We start from the raw sequence: 23,152 nt of genomic DNA on the forward strand, positions 1-23,152 counted from the left end.
TACTTTGTAACCTGATTTAAAGATCGACCATCAAAACAAAAACGAAATTCACCAGTTGGTTTTTTAACTAAAAGCACTGGAGAACACCAAGGACTATTAGAAGGTTCCACGACATTAAGTTTAAGCATATCATTTAATTCCTCATTCAAGATTTTTGACATATAAGGGGACATTAAAAAAGGTTTTTGACGAAATGGTTTGGCATCACCAGTGTCAATCGACATAGTAATTTTATCTGTACGACCAAGACCATGGTCACTATTGATACTGTCAAAAGAGTTAATAAGAAGTTCAGCTTGTTTTCTCTGATTTGGTGTTAAATCATCAAGGGTACACAACGTATTTACGCACGGGAAGAAAAAAAATGAAGAAAACTTAGGCTGAGATCTAGAATTGACTTCCCACCAATTTTTCTTAAGATCTTCCATAAGATCAAACCGCAAGATAAAATCACAACCAAAAATAAAACTATGAGGCAATGAAGGTACTACAATAGCACTTATAACTTGACATGAACCATCAACGACTAAAGGTAGATCGACTACACCAACTATTTTCTTTTCGGTATTGTCTGCAGTACTAATTGATAAAAGAGTTGGTTCCCTAATAACCAAATTTAGATTCTCAATAACAGGAATACCAGCAGCTCCAATAACTGTAGATGTACTTCCAAAATCTAAAAGACCACAAATTTCAACGCCTAGAATTTCTACTAAAATATAAGGTCTGTTATCAGAAACCTTTGGACAAAAAAGAGGAGAAACTTTATGATTGGTAGTGGTGGATCTATAAAAATTCTTAACACATAATAACCACTTCTTCCAATCAGATTCTGAAAATAAATTTCTGGGTTTGAATTTTTGAACTGCACGACCAGAAACACGAGTTCGTCCAATTAGTATTTTTGAACATTTGGGACACGCCGGTGACTTAACACCTAAATTACCACATTTAAAACAAAAAACCTTACGTTTCTGTCGACAATCATGAAATGTATGATTTGGACCAGAACAATTCCAACAAACTAAACGCGAGGTTGCTTCCTTACCTGAATTTTCTACAGATCTGGGCATACTCGAAGAAGTATTTACCATATCAGGGTCAGAAGACGACGACGCTACAGAATAACTAGCAGACCGAACAGTAGTATTTTTATTTTTGTTTTGAGCATTGACATTCTTAGACTTTTTACAAAACTGTACTCGATGAGAATCAGACGAGCTAGAATCAGGAGTGGTATTCAATTGAGAAACATTTAAACTTCTAGATCGTTTTTCATTCTGATGTTTAGCATTTTCTAATTTTCTACACAAATTAGAGAGTTCAGACACAGATAAAACATCAACTAAAGCTAACTGAGTAATGTATTCAGGAAGTAAATTTTGTCTAATAATTTTAATCTTATTAACCTCACTAGGGCATTTACTTAATCTACTAAAAAGATTCTCTAAAGTTGCTATAAAAATTAAAATACTTTCATTTTTTCGTTGTTTATAAGATTTAATTTGCGACCAAATATTGTCATCATTATCTGGTGGCAAAAAGTCTTTCTTTAATCTTTCTACAAGAGATTTCCAATCTGTAACATGTTGTTTAATACTTCTGTACCAAATAAAAGCATTCCCGGTAAAAAGTTCTACTGCGGAAGAAAATAAATCTTGTTCACTAACTTTACGTGATTCAGAAAGCTCAGTAACAGTTTCTAAAAATGAAAATAAATCTTGAGGATTACCATTAAATTTAATAGGCCAGTCTGACACTGGACAAGGTTTAGCAACATAAGTCACAATAGGAGGCGGTACATTAATAACCGGCCCTGAAGAGACAGAACTAACATTCAAAATTTCATTTGAGTCAGAAATTTTTGAAAATAAGTCAGCTTCAAGTTGATAACAACTAGTATAAACATCAGTTTGAATAGTCTCTGCATCAGCACGATTTTCATCTAAAATTATTCTTCTAATTCTACCAGCCAAATGTACAAGACGAGATTTTATAACTTTAAACATTGAATCATTTACTCCACCCTCGAATTCAGAAATTGACAAAGAAATTGAATCTAAAGTTGCTTTAATTTCGAAAATTTCTTGATCAAAAGAAAGAGGATAATTTTCCATATTAACTAAACAAAAAGGGTTATTAATTTCTCCACTTAAAAGACCTGACAAAATTTTACGTTTACTCTCAACATTTTTAGATGTCTTAATACCCCTAATAAGAAGTTCATAATCTAATTCTACTTGTCGTAAATGATTAACTTTAAAAGATTCTTTCTCCATTCTAATTCAGTTATATAAGATATTAAAGACTAAATGATTCAGAAAAATTTACTAACTTTAACAAAAAGCTGTTATGACTCGACGCAATCTATCAGAAAGAAATTATGTTCAATGTCAAAACCAAAAAAGACTCAAATATTCAAAACAAATTCCAAAATTTTACGAAGTACTAACAACGCTACCCTGTATACTAAAATTATGTCCACTCTGTATATTCAAAATATAACCTTACCTGTATATTTATATCAAGATCAAAATTTCAATAAACTATGTAGTCAGAAGTATCAAGTTATTTATCTCTGAGTTTTAAACCGATAAACAAACACCCTCTATAACATAAAAAACAAAAATTGCTGTTGTACTGAAATAATAAAAATTAAATTACAGAAATAATGAAAACAAAATTTCAAAACTATAGTCTTTGCCTTAAAGAAAATTTATCTGAGCCTAATAGAAATTATTTTACAAAATTAAGTTTACCAATAAAAGTTAAACAAAATAAACTAAGTTGATCCAATTAAATAGAACATGAGCCAATCAAATTAAGCTGAACCAATCAAATTAAGCTGAGTCAATCAAATTAAGCTGAGTCAGTCAAATTAAGCTGAGCCCCACGTTACAGGGCGTCATATACTTTACTCTTCTATGTGTGACGACTTTTCTGTCGTTACACAAATAGAATGAAAAAAGAATCCGTTGCTCAGGGTTAGAGGAAAGCTGGGTTCGTAGGTAAGGCTTCTGACTCACAGTGACTTTCTAATGTTGTTAAATATTAAAATAAAAAAATGATAATATATAGGCTGCAGAGATTTTAATATTGATGTTAAGAATTCAAATAGGTATGGTCAAAGACAGTGAAAAGGGCGCCACTTACTTTGTTTATGAGAGTGGTAAAGTAAGAAACCAAAAGAAAAATATGATATCACAACATAGCTAAAATAAAGTAATCAACAGCATTAAGGGTCTATTATGTTTATCAGGAATAAAAGTCAGAAATAACTATCCTCTACATTAAACATTTATTGAAAACGAACACAAGTATCATCAATTAGTCACAGTGATCCCAATAAAACCGCAAGTTATTTTAAATAGATTCGAATTTAGTAACTGTATTCTTTGAACTAAGTAAGCTACTTAATATAAAAACAGGTGAAATTTATGTATGTCTCAATACGATGATGTTTCGAAACATGTCGTGTACAAAAACCTTTAAAATGAATATGTGTTAATAATTTTCATATAAAATATCATATAGTAAGTAAGAGTGTACTGTACGAATCAAATTATAACTTATAACGTTAAATAAAAATAATTTTGACTACAATATGTGGGATAAATAGTGATAATTTACCAGGTTATTAAATCTGTTGTCTCAAAAATTATAAAATAAAAGCGTACCTTGTGTATCAAACTTAAGACTTATCTGTATATAGTTTCTTATGATGTAAACAGGTAGTTAGGTATTCTCCAGACTAACAGAAGTGGATGCAGATGACTATGGCAGGAGAAGTCTTCGATATCAGCCAAAAGAACGATTGTAATGTCAGGAACACTGTCTTAAGGTCTGCATAGGTCCATACAAAATGAAGTGGGTGAAACATACAATAATTACTGCATTATTACTGCATACCATGTGGTATTACTGAGTACCATGTGGTAGTTACTGAGTACCATGTGGTAGTTACTCTATAAATAAAAAATAGTTCTCAGGACATATACTCAATAAAAGAAACAACTTACGGTCTGAAAATCAGCTTTACATAAATATATTCAAACCATATGCCGATCCAAACCAGTAATTAGATACTCAAATAAACGAAATAAAAAACGGAAATAACTGAAACAGAATTTCGTTAGATAGGGCTATATAAAATGGCGGATAAACTTACGGTGATCATTCCAAGAAGAAACCAAACAAATACGATCTATATTCTGGATTGCATACTTTACAAGGTTTTCAAATTTCCAAATCGGATACCCATGCAATGGAAATCGAAAAGTGGATTCAGAGTGCTTTTCACTGGAAAATTTGTCGGACGCCGAAACACGCGTCTTCTTCAGATCCAAATTCCCAGAAAAAAAGAAAAAGAGAGACAAAAAAGTGATATCATATGATCGAAATCATTAGAACAGAAAATCGCAATCCACAGCGAAGTGAGATTCAGACAAGTGAAAGGCAATTAAGGAAGTTTGGCATATAGCGAATAGATGGCGCTAATAAACAAGACAAGTGAACTGTAGTAAATGAAGTTTGACATCTAGCGAATAGATGCGCTAATAAAAATTAAAAATCGAGACAAGTGAGCTGTAACAAATGGAGTTTGGTATCTTTGGCATCTAACAAATAGATGGCGCCAATACTAAGAAATTTAAATAAAATTAGATTTTTAAATTCAATTTTATTAAAGGAAATAAAAAATGCTACAAATTTATGATTAATTTAAAAAAAAATTCCAAATTTATCCCATTAAGTTCTCAACTTTATAAAAAATTTCAGCATGTTTTTTTTTTCAATAATGACAAAAAAAATTACCATTCTAAATATCTTGAGGACGGTTAGTGGTAGCGATTTTTACCAAGAAACATTTTTTACGCAGAAAATCACGGAAATGTATATTTTTCTACTCACTAGTTTATACAGGTACGGACGAAAAGTTATTAACCTTCATAACAGTTAAAACACATACAGGTGGCGTACCCTACAAATAGGAGTCATATTGACATCTAAACCCAAATTCCTAATGTTGAAAAACTCCCAGACACCAATTTTCAACCAAATATTGACGTTATTTCAGAAATTATTTGGAAAAATCGAAATAAAAATGAAACTTCTACACCCTGTATCTCCGAAACTAAGTATTTTAGGACATACATTTAGACGAACTTTTTACTTATTTTTATCTGCAGAATAATATGCTGCCGAAGTTTCCAGATTACAGTTCGGACCACCCTGTAGATACGCTACTAAATCAACTAAATTAAATTGAAGGATTCTAATTATTTTTGACAAGTAGAAAAGAAACATAAATATACAAGATTAAAAAACGTACTTAGTTTGTTATATGTAGTTACTTACTAGTAAAAGGTTGTTCAATTTTTTTTTGTCTGACAACGATCACATATATATAAGTTCTGTATAAGTTCTTTGAAGTATCTTTGAAGTTCTTTGAAGTATCTTTAAAGTTCTTTGAAGTATCTTTAAAGTTCTTTGAAGTTTTACAATAATCTCACACTAATTCAAGTTTTGGCACAACGTCTTTCCAATTTTGCATATATACTTTGCATATAACTAATTATGAAATAAACCAAAAATAACATAAAATAAATTCAGGAAAGCTCAACAAATCAGCAAAATTTATAATAAAAATTCAAATGTGCCAAGTAAAAAGTTAAACACCAAAGAAAACTATCCAAAAATGGTCATCTTATGATGTCCATTTCATATCTAATGCACGAATATAAAAACAGTATTAATACGCCTTTTTCCGTTACTGTAAGAAACTTTAATATATTTCAAAAGTTAAAAAAAACGAAAACAACTTATTTATACGAAAATATTAAATTTTGCAACACCCAGTATTACATAAAGAGACGCACAATAACGCGACACAGGTGTTCAAATCTTTTACAATAAATAGAACCTTTGCAACGTGAACCGAATCATCTCTTTTCATTCGATTTTTAGAGTTCAAAGCAGCAAGTTATAAGACGCTTCATATATTTACTGAAACATTTCTGTTTCGCATACGAAAACAGCACGTGCGCGTAAAAATATCCCCTTTTTCTCTATTTTACTACTAAACTATCCACTCCGGTGACAAAGTATAAATTTACCATAGCGACAACTAAGGTCTTACGTGTCGTAACCTCGCTTTATTAGCAAGGAGCAAGGCTCGTGGAGGTTTATTTGTGCTCGATTCAGACAGACAGAGAAACGGAAATTGAAGAAGAAAGAAAGTGGCAAAGGCAAAAGGTAATGAGTAGGGTTTTGTGATGTTTGCGAGGTTTATGCACGAACGAAGATGAATCGAATTGATTTCGCGTTTCTTCTTGACAAATCTTTCTCTGTACCTCTTTGAATAAATAAAGAACAATCTTGTATACTAATATTTTAGGATTATTGCATTTAAAACAAACAGAGATCCACCATCATAGAAATTTTTTGGCTATTCTCATTTTGCTTGTTTGAAAGAGAGAGAGAGAAAGAGAGAGAGATTGAAGATAAACATAATAAATTCAAAACAAACCAAAAATTAAATACCTTTTTAATATTAATTTTTTGACGATATTTGAATTCGTTTTTCATAATAATGTGAGGCTCGCCCCATTTTTATTACATAATTAAGTTTTCTGTAAAATTTTATGAATTTTGATATTAAACACTCTATACCTAACAGTAACCGTTTTGAGATAAAAATTTTTAAATTTTTGGACGAAAAAAAGGCCTGTCCAAAAAATACTGTATAGCCTAAAAGTCATTATTGATTACCACAGCCACTGCGACATAAAGAGAAGACATGTGGCTATCTATTTCAAAAATTAGATTGTTCGAATGTCATATAATAATGACTGTAGCTGTCATAGAGTTGAGCTATTAAAAAATTATCATAAATTATTTTTTTCGTTACTTTTCGACTATACATGTTCCTATATCGAAAATAAATTGTTTTTAAGTTATTTCAGACTTAGTTTTAAAACGTATATTTGTCTTGATTTTATCTAGCTTCCTTTTATATTAAGTGTCAAATAAGCAGACAATTTATTTCCATTTGTCAGAAAACTAATTATTTGAATTTCCTGTATTATAAATACTGCCTGCTTAAGAGTTTAAAAAGTGTATTCATAAAAATATATGTCGTATTTTCGCTCTTTGTGATATCTAATAGTTGATATCATTAATAATATAACGTATGATCGAAAAAAAAAAACGGCGCAAAGTTGGCTTGGAAATGATGATTGATAATATACTGCTTTCTGAATAAAGTGTCACAATATGACATGGTCAGATCTATTGTTTTACATCACTTAACCTTTAAAGTCATAGGCTAGTGGTTAAAATCCAAAAAAAATTACGCTTTAAAATTAAATCTCGAACAACTTAAAACGATTTATTTTGGGTATAGGAACATGTATAATCAAATAACTACGTTACGAATTGAAAAACATTTTCACTAGTGAAATAAAAAAGTGGGTTTCCATTTGAAAAAAAAAATATTTGTAAAAATTTCTTTATCGTTCAATTCCATGACAGCTGCGGCCATTATTATATGACATTCGAACAATTCAATTTTTGAAATAGATAGCTACATGCTTTCTCTTTATGTAACAGTAGCTGTCATAATCACTAAATTTCACGTTTAGGCCATAGACAAACAAATAAAAAGAGACTGACAAATCCCATGGTAAAGAGTGGGACCGCGTTCCCGTAGCGCAACTCAGAATAACAATTTTGAAACCAATTAGCAGGACCATGGCAGGACGTACGTCTTTATTGCTATCTTTCTTTATTACAGTTGAGGGTTGGAACCTTTGGTGTTACACAGCAAAATAAAATTACACTAAATCACCACAATACACCAAAACATAAACTATTAGTTTATATGGGAGTTTATAATCATCTGCTGATGATGCTAACATGGTTAGCGAAACGCGCGTCCAGTGTAAAAGTAAAAGTGTTTTGGTGTATTGTGGTGATTTAGTGTAATTTTATTTTGCTTGCTTTATTATGTGTACTTTATATGAAAAAGAAAGAGATAGGTATAAAACGTATCGTAAGACATTATCGCACATTCTGGCTGGCGGAAAATTTAAATTAGCCATTATTAGTAGTATACTTTCATTCTGAAACTGAAAATTTTTACTTAAACTGATTTATTCCCTATACCACGTAAAGAGAACGTGGTGTAGGGAATAAATCAGTTTAAGTGAAAATTTGCAGTTTCTTTCAGAACGAAAGAATACTACTATTATAAGGGGAATTATAAAAAAAGCAAAAATTGTACTGTTTTATAAACATATTTATTTATACATAAAAATAAATAAACTTTTTATAATATAATAACAGAAAATAACAGTGTTTATTCCAACCACCTACCAATTTTAAATGCAGAAGAAGACTGTTGCAGGAAACGATCGGCCAATTTTTTTAAAGGGCATTAAAAATCTCATTTTCGAAAAAAAAATACCTATATGGAACAAAGGAATTTGTTCCCTATCCATATTCATAAGTCAATAAGATGGAGAGTTTAGAAAAAAAGGTAAATCACCAAACGAAAAATTAACAAACATCACGAATTGTCATGATCATGTCATGATGTTGTCATCTTGGTTGTCATGATGACGAAAACGAAAGGGGCGATTGTTCTAATTTCTATTTAGAAATTACGTTTTATATGGCTGCTTCTTTCTCTCTTGTTATATTAGAATGAGATAGTGGGCCCAATAGACGCAATGCGCAGATCAACATAAATAGAACGAAATTTTGCGTTCTGAGTTGCGCTACGAGAACGTTGTCCCACTCTTTGCCATTTAATTTGCCAGTCTCTTTTTATTTGTTTGTCTATGGTTTAGGCTATACAAATTTTTTTGAGAGGCAGTTTTTTTCGTCCAAAAATTTTTTTTTTCTCAAAAATGGTTAATGTTAGATATAGAGTGAATAATATCAAAATTCATCAAATTTTACAGAAAATTTAACAATGTATATAATAAAAAATGTGGGCACCATAGCAAACAGTATTTTTTTAGTGTTCTGCTATATTACAATATTATCTTATATACATATTATTTTAGTATTGTGTTATTATAATTTTAGTTAATAGTAACTAATTGTCTCGATAAGGGGAGCTAGATCATTAAAACTTTCAAACTAATAACTTCAGTTTTGGTAATGATATTAACGATTTATTAAATATGTTAAATTAATTTCATTATGTACATGTTCATATATGTTACATAGGCCGATTTTAACTGTTTTCGTGGTAAATCATTAATAGGGTATTGAACAAAGGTTTTTCTACACGTGTCTGGTTTTTATATAGTTTGTAACTTGAGGGTTTTAATGTGCCCTCTTACCAACGTGATACCGATACACATGGTTTGTACGATATGTGTCATAAATTGGTGTTAAGAGTTTAAAAAGGGGATCAAGTAGACATCATAATATGTGCTATAAGATTTGTAATATAAATATCGTGGGTGTAGGAATAATAGTTTAAATCTACATTGAAAAAAAATCTCAAAATGGAAAATGAATTATTTATTTTATTAAAAATAAAACTGCTTGTTCTGTTAGTGAAAAAATTGCTTCTTTCATATAGTAGTCCAACCTGTATTCCGGAAACCTCGGAAGCATATATGCTTCAAAAAAAAATTACTAGGATAAAAAAAAATGTTTGGTTAATGAATCTTAATGAAAATATTTTAGAAATTATAAACTGAAATAATATATTATTAGGCTTGTTATTTGGATTGTTATTAATTTTTGTTACTGACTAACTTAGGTTAATTCCGCGCGTTTTTATTAAAAATCATTGAATATGTACACACACAAATTCTAAGAATTCATTGTGCATCTATTTTGATATTTTTGAATTATTGTAAACTTGTTTGTAATAAATTTTATTTATACTTTATATTATTTTTTTATATTCTGAACATAAATTTTTTTTATATTCTGCACATAAAAATAAGTTCGTATAAACTTATGTCTTAAAATGCTTTGTTTTGGAGGCAGGGTGTAGAAGTTTCATTTTTATTTGGATTTTTTCCTAATAATTTCTGAACTGAATTCGATATTTGGATGAAAATTCGTATCTGAGGGTTTTTAAACATGACAAATTGCATTTCGATGTCAGTATGACTCCTACTTGTAGGGGGCGCCACCTACATATTTTTTAACTGTTTTGAAGGGTAATAAACTTTTGTCCGTCCTTGTATTACACTACTGAGTGAAAAAAAATATACAGTTGTGTTAAAAAAATGTCTCTTATAACCTAAAATGTTTCTTAATATCTATCTAGTGAACATATTATGTCCGCTAGCTCCAGATATTTGAGTAAATTAATAATTTTCGAAACGTTCTGCAAAATTTCTAGAAAACTTACAGTTAGGTTTTAAAACAGCATCAGTTGAACCTATGATGTCTCGAAAATTATTAGTTTAGCCAAATATCTTTCTCGTGAAAATCTTTTGTCTTTTTAATCTTTTTGTCAAAATTTTTGTCTTTGATGACATGTATTATTGTGTAGCATTAGAAGTTATAAAAAAGATGGAATGTTTTTTATAAGAATTTTCTTTTGGAAAAATATTTAAAACAACTAACACTATGCGACGGAGCTGTTCGCCGGTGAGCAATGGAGGCGCCACTCAGTTCCATTTACTTTCGAAAACTTCTGAAAAAAAGTTGAAAAGTGAGAAATCAACTCAGAATATACGTATTACTTATTTTAGGAATTACACAAATGAAACGCTGAGATAATCTAATAACTAAGTATAATTAATAATAATTAAATGTAAAATAGGATTATATCAGGCTATGAAAAAGTTGATGTTTGAACAATATTTGTTGGTTAATTGTATTGATATGTGTATATTAATAGTAGTATAGTTAAATCTGCACGCTTCTGAATAATATTTTTAAAAGAATTATTCCGCATAAAGTCTGGCGATCTTGGTATCAAAGTGTAGGGACTTTTTATATTCAAAAAAAACCGTACTATGTGAATATCAGAAATATGCATAACATGTGTGTAGGATTTATCAAAGTGAATTCTTAAGTAATTAAATATATAATATGCCTGAAGGGCTTAATGAATTCAAATGAACTTAAATTATATAGATATAAAATCAAATGATCTGGCCTGTTTTATCCGTTCTGGTCACAAGCTGGTTGTGGTGAACTGCTATCGGAACTGGATGGTGATGTAAGTTGTTTCTGGACAGACAGGATCGAAAACTTGTGTGTGAATTCAGGAGATTCCTCCGTTATTCCCGGTGTAAAATGTAGGTATAAACGTGGACCAAGTGTCAGGTACAAAAAAGACAAAATGGTACCAGAAAATGCTACCATAAAATAAAATGCTGCCATAGACTAAAACCCTATACAAAGAAAAAAAGGTATTAGGAAACGTTACTTAACGTTACGTTTAAAATAACAGTCTTACCTCTGCCAAAGCCTCTGCTCAGAGGGTTTGCCGAAACAAATTGGCAATGCCAACAAACGCCGATAGCTCTATCGGGTTCAGCCTTTAGCCACCAATATGGCGATGAAGGTAGGCACTAGGTATGTCTTACCTATACCGTCAGAAATAAAGTGACCAACGAACTTCGATCGGACTGAAAAATCTCGCCACAAAATAAACTTGATGAACAAATAATAGATAATAGACAGTTAAAGCACGGCCAAAGACGTAAACGTATCGTTTGACATGAACGCTTGCGCAGTGTGAAATTCACTTGCGTTTACGGATACGTGATACGTATCTTTACGTGCCTTTACGTACGTACAAAACGCAAACGTATCGAGCCGAAGGAGTTTCGATTTTCACCCGAATGATGCCGAACGTACAAATTCACAAACAACTCGTTCCACAACTGGCTAGTAATTAAGTTATTTCATAAATTTTGGGGCCAGTGTCACAGAACTGGGCCTATTTTATTACAATAAATTAGTATGAAAATATTAAGTATCATAATAAACTCATTTTGGAATCTATTTAATTAAATGCTAGTTCTTATAGGCAAAACCATAATATGAGGATTCTAAAAGATGGAATCTAATAAATAATCATAAAGCTGTGTCTGTTTTCCAATATTTTTTTATTACGAAGAGCATTTTAAGTTGTAAGGACTACTTTCTGTAATAAAATAGTTTCCATTTATAATTTTCTTCAGTTTTCGATATTACTTTTATAAATTTAATGTGGAATCAATGGAGTAATAGATATCAATTTTCAATTTTAAAATTAAATAAATTGTTTCACAAAATAATTTAGAATTACAAATGTACCATTTGCGTTACGTACGTCAAAATACTTGCTTTAACTCTTGTTTACACGACAACGCAACGGCAGACGTAACGTAAGTTTCTGCGTTACGTGTCGAGAGATACGTATACGTATTGTGCCTTGCTTTAACTGTCTAATAACAATACTTAGAACGCCATCTGGGTGCGAGGACTTAATCTTGAATTATTTAAATAAAATAATTCCTCGAATAGTTCTGTATCTTTATCTTTAAATTACCACCTAACTTTTGAAGAACCTAGCTTTTGAAGAACTTATAAGGAAAGCCGAGAATCGTGAAGATTTTGCCAATGTGATCGCCAACCTCCACGAAAGAGACGGCACGTAAAGAAGAATAAGAATCTTTAAATAAAATTCTACAATTGATTATTAAGAATCCAAATATCTCGAGAACGGTTGTTCGCAGTGATTTTTAGCAAGATACATTTTTTTACGTAAAGTAAGGCGTAAATGTATATTTTTTCACTCAGTATTGTAATACAGAGACGGACGAAAAGTTATTACTATTCAAAACAGCAAAATAACATGTATGTGGCGCCCCCAACAAAAATTAAACTTCTCACATTTCTCTCAAAGAGAAAGTCTATTTACATAGGAAATAAAGTCTATTTACATAGGATTACTTTTATTAAACTATTGATAAATTTCATGTAAGTTGATTTAACTTGAGTAACAAGATGTCCATATTAAAATTTCAAAAACCACCAGATACCAATTTTCATCCAAATATCGATATTAGTTCATAATTTATTTGGAAAATCGATATAAAAATGAAACTTCTACACCCTATATCTCCGAAATGAAGCATTTTAGGACATAAGTTTATACGAACTTTTTTACTTATTTTTATGTGCAGAATATGCTGCCGAAGTTTGCGGAATACCGTGCGGGCCACCCTGTAGATACAACTATTAAAAAAATATTTATTTGGCCTAAAGAAGCTAAAGATATTTAGACCATTTCTGATCGATATTTCTACAGGATCAGACTTAAATAAGTGTAAATGAGTGCAGATTTAGTGGTAGCACATTTCGATCACAGGAACTGAACTGAGATTAAATTTATTGGATTGAAAACCCAGAAAAAATACAGTGGTTCTTAAGATTTAAGCGAAAAATGATTTTTTTAGTTTGTCTATTTTTAACTTATTTACGTTCACCCTGTATGTCTTAAAAACTCGTTTTCTTTATTGCAATCTCGTCGAATATGTTATTTTTGTAAATAAAATTACCTTCAAAATATATTATGCCTAGTATATACATATAAATAATAATGTAGTGGTATAAGGGTCTAACGTTGAAATATGGTGAAGCTTATATTAGGTCATATCTTTCTTACACAGTCTTTATCACAAAATTTCAGCTTTCATAAAAATAGAGATTCTCTAGACATATAAGTATTTTAAACAAATACCAAGAAAGTTTTTCAGTAAACATTTATTATGATATATAAAATAGTTAAACAGGATACCAGTCCAAAATATCCGAGTTATTTTACTTTGAAAATATATATTTTGCGAATCACTGGGTTTTTACAGGGATTTCTTTCTTGAAAATTTAATCTACTACCTATGGTGTCATATTATTACGAAATTATGTTTTTAACTAAACATGTGAAAAAATAATCCTAATTTTTTTCGAAAAAAAAAATCATAGAGTCGTGTTTCTGGGGTCAAAATATACTACCCTTAAAATATTTGCACTTGTCTAGAACTCACCCTGTATTATTATGCTTTATTTCTCTTGCAGATTTAAATGCCCAAGACAATGCTGGAAACACTCCTTTACACGTTGCTGTTGAATATGAGGCTCTCGATGCAATAGACTACCTGTTGAGTTGGTAAGTTTAAAATTTATTCCATTTCTCTTTCTGGTTGTTTTGAAAAGTGTCGTTTGGTTTGGATTTTTATTTTAAAACTATTTGGATTTCGCACAGTATACAGAGTAAAATTTAAGTTAAAAGTTAAAATAAGAATATTTAACTTAAATTACACTACGTAAAAAATGAGAAAAACAATTATGTATCTTCTTAAAATTGTTTTTTTTTAAGTTTTAAATTATACAGGGTGGTGCCCCTCATTCGCCTCGGTTGATTATACGGAAACGAGAAGATGTAGAGACAAAAATTTTTATGGGTATATGTAGAGAGGCAATGTGCATAATTTAAATTACTTTCAAATATACAGGATACGTCAGAACTAAGATCCATACCAAAGTTATATGTTTTCTTATGGAACACCCGGCATTTTATTTCATTTTTGAATTCTTGGGCATAAAATAAGGCATTTATTATAAAGGTTTAATATGTTTGAACGCTTTGGTTTTTCAGATATTTAAAGATCTTTAAATATGCATGCTATAATAAAAAAGATTATCAACACCCTGTACATTAGTTTTGAGAGTTAATTCTTGTGCTGACTTTGAAACCAGAGAAATAAACTTTACTAAAAAATTGTATTGCTTCCTTAAATGTATACAGGGCTCGATACAGGGGTATCAAAAATTGCTGGTCTATTTTAAATATGATTTATTTTACATAAAATCTTCGTTATTTCCAACACAAAACTATGTATTTTTAAAAATAAATTGAAGCAGATCTAAATGCTCTTTTAAACTATATTAGGGATGCCTATACCTATCTAGCTCAGGTTTTGAATAAAAAACGATTTTTCAATAAAATGGCAATCAAGATGATTACAGTTGAGGGTTGGAACTTTCGGTGTTACACAGCAAAATAAAATTACACTAAATCATCAGCAGATGATTATAAACTAAAGTACAATCTACAAGTTGAGCGTTTATATACTCCCCAGTAGGTACCGAGTGGGCGTGGCAAAATCTAGCCAACCGAGTCAGAGCCAAATGAGCGTAACAGTTAATTTCCGCCACTAGAGTAGTAGGAACAAAGAACTTGAAGGAATTGGACCGTTGTCTCTGTTCATACTATCTTTACATTTATTAATTCTGATGCTTTCATATGCATCTAACCTACTACTCTAGTGGCGGAAATTAACTGTTACGCTCAGTTGGCTCTGACTCGGTTGGCTAGATTTTGCCACGCCCACTCGATACCTACTGGGCGAGTATATAAACGCTCAACTTGTAGATTGTACTTTAGTTTATAATTATCTGCTGATGATGCTAACATGGTTAGCGAAACGCGCGTCCAGAATCAAGATGGCTGATGACGCCATGCCAATTTGCTAGTGACAGTTAGTAGCTATTTTCAACATCGTATGTCGTATAATCAACCGAGGCGAATGAGGTGCGCCACTCTGTTATTAAAATTTACCCCGTTGCTCTTAGGTATCTGTGAATTGGGTTAATTTGCTGAATTTTGAAAAACCTAATTTAGAAAAGTTTTTTGTCTACCCATTTTTATCTATTTAGATGAAAAAGTTTCTCTGTTTTTTTTTTATTTTTAAAATACATTTTTCATAGTGTTTCTAAAGCTGGTTACACATGTCTGACTTGGTTCCGATTTGAATGAGATTTAGGATGCCCCTATGTTATGCTAAGCGCTTTAACATTTGACTTTCACAAAAATCAATATATTCCTAACATTTTACTTTTATACAGGGTTGTTCACCACATACGACACGGAGTATTGTATCTAAACGATTAAATTTTTACAAATTGTTAGTTTTGGGTTCGTTGAAGGACTATTAGAGCTATAATTTAAAAATAATTCTACAAGAGTGTCCCAAATAATCACACTTAAGCCTTACCGTTTTTAAAATATTTTCAATTTTATAAAATTGCAATAAAAAAATTAAGGCTCCATTTCTCCAAGGGTATCAAAGTTTTTAATACTAAATATTTACTGAAGTTTATTTATTGGTCAAATATTGTGTTGCAATAATAAAAATTATACTACCCTATACAGAGCGTCCAAAAATTTATATTTAATAATTACTAGCTTTAATAAAAACGGCAATAATTTGTTTAATTTAAACCGAACACCTTATATATTTTACGTGAATCAGATGCACAATTTAATTGTCTATCAAATTGTATTATCTGTTTTTTACCTATATCTTCAAGTTTTCGTAGAAAGTGCATTTTTTATAATTTAGACTTCATTTATTACTATACCCATGGAATATTGACATTTTCGATTATTTTTAAAGATGTAATAAATTTTCAAAGAGTACTTTGTCGATGTAGCTTATTTCATTAAAAAATACTGCATTAAAAAAAACAACTCTGTATAAAACAGATATTTTTTCTATTAAGTGTTTTAAAATATTACAGTTATCTAATTTTAAAATATGATCAACATCTCTATTATTAGATTCCTAAATTATAGGAGACCCTCTTTGGTTTCTATCAAACCCTCCAAATATCCATGTGGATATGATATAACTGCTTAGTAACAAAATTAAATTTTAACGTCAGGCTTAACGATATGATTTAAACAAATTTAATTAAGAACGCATTGTTAAAGGATATTAAAATTAATCTTCCAAATCAAACTGTGAAATATCTGTTTCATATGCGTCATATACATATGCCAATTTTGATCGTGTAGAGACACGTGAGTAGGTAGCTATTTCCGATGAATATAATAGAAAACCGAAAAAACGTCACAGGTGTATTCTGTCGACAGCTAATGGAGTCAACTATTATGATTGCGTAAAGCCCAAATACCGAAAAGCTTAAAATTGGAGTTGTAAAGGAACGTACAGGAGGGTCTAACGAGCAATAAGTTACTTTGAAAACGATAGAAAGCTGAAAAATGTTATAAATAGGAGAGTTTGTAGAATGGAAAAGTATATAATAAAAGCAGACTTATACAATGTAACATACTCTATTTCATGTTCATCTATAGAAAAGCGGAATCCGACAAAGCAGTAAAAACTGGTTTTACTTATATAAAAGTATGAGAGTTACAGTGAAAAAAAAAATTGGCAAATAAATTATCTGCTTCGATAATATTTATTAATTTCATTCATTTAAGGTTCATTCAGAACCTCGCAATTAGTGGAGTATATTAGTGGTTTCAATTAGCGTAGAAGTTTGTTCCTTTAATTTAAATGTAATCATTCAGAACAACTGTCATTTTGGCCTTTGGCTATCGTCCGTCAAGAAAAAATGTGGATATAAATCTAAAGGTTATTGTTTTATAAGCTAAATATTAAGATTTCTCTATAGATACAACTCATTACCGCAAGATGTGACTAGGATATTCTATTAATTTTATTTTTTTTTAAGATATTGTGAATGATCGTACACTAAAAAGTATAAAGTGTAATTGACACTACTAATTTATAACACTAATTGGGATTCTGAATGAAGCTTTATTATTAGTTATAATTTTATTTAAAACGTGTTAAAATATAATGCAGATTAATAATTTGTTCATTTATTTTACGATGTAAATAAATGTTTCTAGTTATTAAAATATATAGTTTTTATAAAAATAGACAAGTTATAATAATTATTTAATTACATAAGTATCAGAAACGCTAATGAAGTACGTAAATCAAATTGACGTATCTTAATTATTTTTGACAAGTTGTTGCCACGCCCTTTCTAATTTGAAGTTCAATAAAACACAAGTTTACTTAATTAGAATGAGTTGCATAGAGGCCACTAGCTTTTTAATTTTAACAACCGGGTGGTCGGGGTTCAAAGGTATTAATAAAGGGCGCCACGAGATTATACTCTATGAAGTCGGCAATAAAGATGTAACTATTAAATAGACTTCAACACTAACCTCGAACTGTTGAGTGCAACTATCATAAACTTCAAATATTCTATAACTATTTGTACTTAAGTGACTCTAACTTAACTATGAGACTAGACTGCAAATAATACTACTAAAAATATTTAAGCAATTTATTGAAATATCAAAAAGGTTAAATGTATAAAGAAAATGATGAAATGTATATAAAATGAAGTAAAGTTTAAATCGATAAGAATAAATGAAAAATGAAAATGGTCTAAGCTATACTAAAACTAAGACGTCATCCCCTTAACTTAAACTAAGTATGCTCTAAGGGCGGAATACAAATAGCAAATCTAAACCTAACTAAAATCTAAACAGTCTTACTCTACTCGATGTGATATACTTGAAAACAACTCGGAAGTTCCTCCGGCTGAGCTACGGTGTATTGCTACAGGGTGGCTACGGCGCGGCGGTGCACAGCAGCTCGGTGTACTGTCACTGGAGCCCACGGATGTCAGCAGACGTACGGATGCCAGCCAGGTGTAGGACTTCAAAAGGTGAACATAAAAAACCCTAAATAATATTGGTTGTCTTAGAAAAGAGCCTCAATTATAGAACAAGGACTAGCACAACGTGTAGGATTTAATAAAAGTAATAAAGAAAGACTAATCAAATCTGAACTTTACCTCAACGAGGGTTTATGATGTCCAACGGGTAACTCTACACACGGGCAACAGGAACGGATGGAATTCTGGCCTGTTCTGTATTACAGTCTGGATCGGTCTTCTTGCTCTACAATTACGAACAACCAAATAAGACTTAAGAAAGATAACACTCAACTAATCTTTCTACACCACGTGGGCGTGGAAAAGTCGAAAACCAGTCAACAATATGAATAAAAATCAGTTGAGCATTGACTTAGAATAGGCAGAAGAATTATAGTATACCTTGGAACTGTTCGGGGACTTCTTGGGCACGTGGAATCGGAATATCGGTCGGAGAATTTGGCTATTTTAATCCCATTGCGGAAATTGGTCGGCGGTCCATAAAAATCATCAAAATCCAACCACGTCTCTGACCAAATATGTTTCGGAAGCTTAATCCTTTACGAAGTCCTGCTATTCACCAACAGGGAATGCTTCACGAAACGGCAGCCAGTTCTTCACGACGACACTCTTCAGCCGGGGAGTACACAAGAAGTGATGCAAGGATTCGATTTCCTTCACAAAATCAGATTTCTACCGGAAATCTCCCTCCAGGATATAGATAGAGAACTATATATCTTGACTAGTCCAACTCACAAAAAGGCATAAATAAAAAACGATGTTCTAGATTATTTTCACAGCCATCTTCAATATCCGGTCAATGAACGAGCTAAACTCACAAATTCCCACAATTAAATGAACGAATTGCACACTGCGATCCACATCAAAAATAACCAATTTAACTACGAAATTTTATCTGATAATTATAAAATTTCAATAACCACAACAAAGGATAAATAAATCCAAAAACATCTGATTTGATCTGACAGTGACAAGTGACGAACAGGTGATGATCAAAGATATAGAGAGACGGACAAAAAGCCTACTGCTGGTCGGTATCAGTGACAGTGGAGCTGAAGCTGTATAATCTAGCGATGTATATCGGGTTGCATAATGGTAAAATACTAAATAAAATAATATTTAACAATAAAATTATAGTAAACATGATGCAAAAATAACAGTTATTTGCAATAATTTATGAGCTAGCACACAGAGGTCGTAGCGATGAAATTTAACTGTTACATTGTAAATAATAAAGAAAATGCCAAAAAATGTAAATAGTTAATTTTAAGCGAATTTAATAAATTATTGTCTTTTCGTAACCGGTAAACTTTTTTTTATTAAAAGTTTGAGAAAAATTCATTCTTCATAAAAATGTTTGCTTTTCTAAAACGGTTAATCCCGTTTATACTTTTCCAAATTTCCATACCGTTTTAAGCCTTACACTAAAAATCAGCATGCGTTTTTAAGATAATATAATTTCGTTTACATTTTGTGATAGATTGTTATTAATAGAATTTTAATTAACGTCATATTTTTTTGATATTTTAAATTGTTAAAGAAACGCAAAATTTATTTAGTTCAATGTTGCGGAAAGGCTGATTATAGTTGTCGGCAAATGTGATACTTTAATAACAGCAAAAATATAATTTTCATCAATAATAATGATACACATTTATCGAAGAATTAAATCCAAATTGTATTAACAAATGTATAAATGCCGTTTAAGACTTCAAGAAAAAAATTCAACCGAATTTTTATAATTTTTTTTCTTATTTTCTCTAAAACAATATGGTAATCTGGAGAAGTATAAACGGTATTAACCATTTTAGAACGAGAAATTTTTTCAAAATATTCATAATAAAAAAGGGTTCCTCTTGCAAAGACATTTCGGAGATATACAGTCATTTACTAGTGAAAACCTATTTCATCATTTCTCTCGATTTTGATCATAGAGTTCCCAAAAATGGGAACTCTATGATGTCGATTCCGTCTATCATGCATTCATGATTCATGATTCTATCATACATGCCTACTATTATACTTTATTAATCTTTTTATTATTTGTTAAACTGTATTATTTTACAAAGTCAGCAGCAGGAAAAAAAGAAAAAAAATTAGTTGAGATACTGAGCTAGCTTTAGATGATTGAACGGTGGTGATTTACAAAAAATAACTTTATATTAATAAATATATAATTTTTTAACTCAGACTGTTTTCAAGAAATTATTAACAAAACAATCATGAAAAAGAAATTTAATTATTGATATTATAAAACAGACTTAATATAAACAAGAAATTGTCCCTAAATATCGTATTTCGATTATCTGGTACTCCATATACATTACAAAACACATTTTTAAAACTATCAAATTATTTGATTAATATAATGGCATTAGATTTCTTAATACAAATAATTTTATCTAAATGGATATTATACGGATAATAAACAAGAGAATTGATAACCATAGATTACTTTTACCTTATCGGTATTTGATATTTGTTAAACCAACCCAATCATTTATTTTCACTAAATAACAAAAGTAAAAAGAAAGTGACAATCATATAGTAACGAATTGTGAACAAAACCCTTCAAAAAATATATTTCTTGTTATTTTTAGTGGTGTTAAAACAGACGTTCTCAATGAAAAGAAGCAGGCTCCGGTACATTTGGCAACGGAGCTCAACAAAGTTACGGTTTTAGAGGCGATGTCAAAACACAAGGACAAGATAGATATTCAACAAGGTGGTGAACACGGTCGAACTGCACTTCACATCGCTGCGATATACGATCACGATGCCTGTGCAAGACTTTTGGTAAGTTAACTAAGACTGATCGTTAAACAATGTTTAGTAGTTTTAACATACTTAACACAAATTCAAACTTTTAGCAGTTATTAAAACTTTATATAATTTAATAAATTTGTTACAGTTTGTCAGTTATTAATATACAGAGTCCTGTTCACCAAGATGCCATCAAAATTTTTTAAAAATTTCAAGGATTGCCGAGTTTTTTGGGAAAAAACTGATTTTTTTGAAAATCGGTTTTATTGTTTCCTGTCGTTACTTTTTAGAAAATAAAAAAACTAACTGCACATTCTCATAGCCACTTTATTAGGGCTATCTGGTAGTATTTTTAGATTTTCAAATTAGCTGATAATTTGTGAGATACAAAGGCCAACTTAATTTTTTTAAATACGGACCCAAATACTATTCATTATTACAATACTGATAAACTTTCAAACTTAATAATGACGTGGGGTAAAATATTAAATACGGAAAATCAAATGCAATAAAATAATACAAAATAAGTAATATAAATATAATATAATATAAACAATCAAATCATTTTCCCGGATGATGGATTGGAAATGGTAGAACAGTATAATGGCCAGCGAGGTTCCTGTCGTCCATAAGAAGAAGATTTGTTCAAAGAGCTATAAATAAAATTGAACGCAAAATAAATTTGTACATGAGGGAGGGTTGTAGCCCTTTCGAACACGTAGAGCATTAGAAACTAGTTTGTAGAAGTTGATTTATTTATAATAACTACGATTAATATTATGCATATTATTAGAACGTACACTGAGATTTCAAATTCATAATAAGAAAAAATAAAAATAATCTCTTTAAATTGCTGACCTGGATATTATTTATTTAAATCTTTCATTTTTTCTCGATTTTCCTTATTTAATTTTAATTAGCGCTTATCAATATTATTGCGATGAATATAATCAGATTAAATAATTTAAAAAACCAGAGTCGGACATGAAATTATTTTAAATAATAATTAAATAGTTTTGTTATTGTTAAGGTATCCAAAAAAAAAGTATTAAGTGTGGCATATCGTTTTATTCAGGAAACCGAGTTCTTTCAACACTTGAAATAAAAAATGCAGGTCCGTATTTAAAAAAATTAAGTTGGCCTCTGTATCTCACAAATTATCAGCTAATTTGAAAATTTAAAATACTATCAGATAGCCCTATTAAAGTGGCCATGAGAATATGCAATTAATTGTTTAATTTTCTAAAAAGTAAACACAGGAAAAAACAAAATTGATTTTCAAAAAAATCCGTTTTTTCCAAAAAATTCAGCAATCCTTGAAATGTTTAAAACTTTTTTGATGGCATCTTGGTGAACATCCCAAGGAGCAACTTTGCTCCAATTTAACCATCTTCGTATCTATTACGGTTTCCGAGATACCAATGCTCGTACCTCCAATTTGTAGCACCCTGTATATAAAAAAATTGTTTTGAAGTGTAAACTTAAAGTATGTAGAATACATTTTTCAAGAAAATATTTTAACTGCTTCAGGGCGGCTAAATAAAGTTTGTATATTATTGCATTTCGCCGTATATTATTATTATTGCAGTTTTGGCTTCCTTTCTGATCACTTTACATAATCCTAAGATATTATTAAATACGTTTTAATGGTTTCAGAGATCTTAATACATTAATATATAACAAATAATTCATCTCAATTCACTCACATTTTTTGAGTAGAAAATTTTTTTGTAGAAGTTAGAATATTTTCCTGAAATATATCCTAGGACATACTTTACATAGATAACTAATTTTTAAGTACGAAATAAGCATTTCACTCATACTGTAAAAGTTAATTTACCAGAAATATTTG

The 23,152-nt window shown here is 30.3% G+C and overlaps 1 protein-coding gene across 1 annotated transcript in view; it reads left to right on the top strand.

The window, feature by feature from the left end:
* Window positions 1–23,152, top strand: part of LOC115878505 (transient receptor potential cation channel subfamily A member 1-like) — a 127,886-nt gene that overhangs the window by 58,105 nt on the left and 46,629 nt on the right. The window contains 2 exon segments of the mRNA XM_030895041.1: window positions 14,050–14,140; window positions 21,138–21,333. Coding sequence (XP_030750901.1) covers window positions 14,050–14,140; window positions 21,138–21,333 — 287 coding nt within the window.

This window comes from Sitophilus oryzae, unplaced genomic scaffold (assembly GCF_002938485.1).
Source record: "Sitophilus oryzae breed Bouriz unplaced genomic scaffold, Soryzae_2.0 scaffold_1062_pilon_pilon, whole genome shotgun sequence".
Lineage (NCBI taxonomy): Eukaryota > Metazoa > Arthropoda > Insecta > Coleoptera > Curculionidae > Sitophilus > Sitophilus oryzae.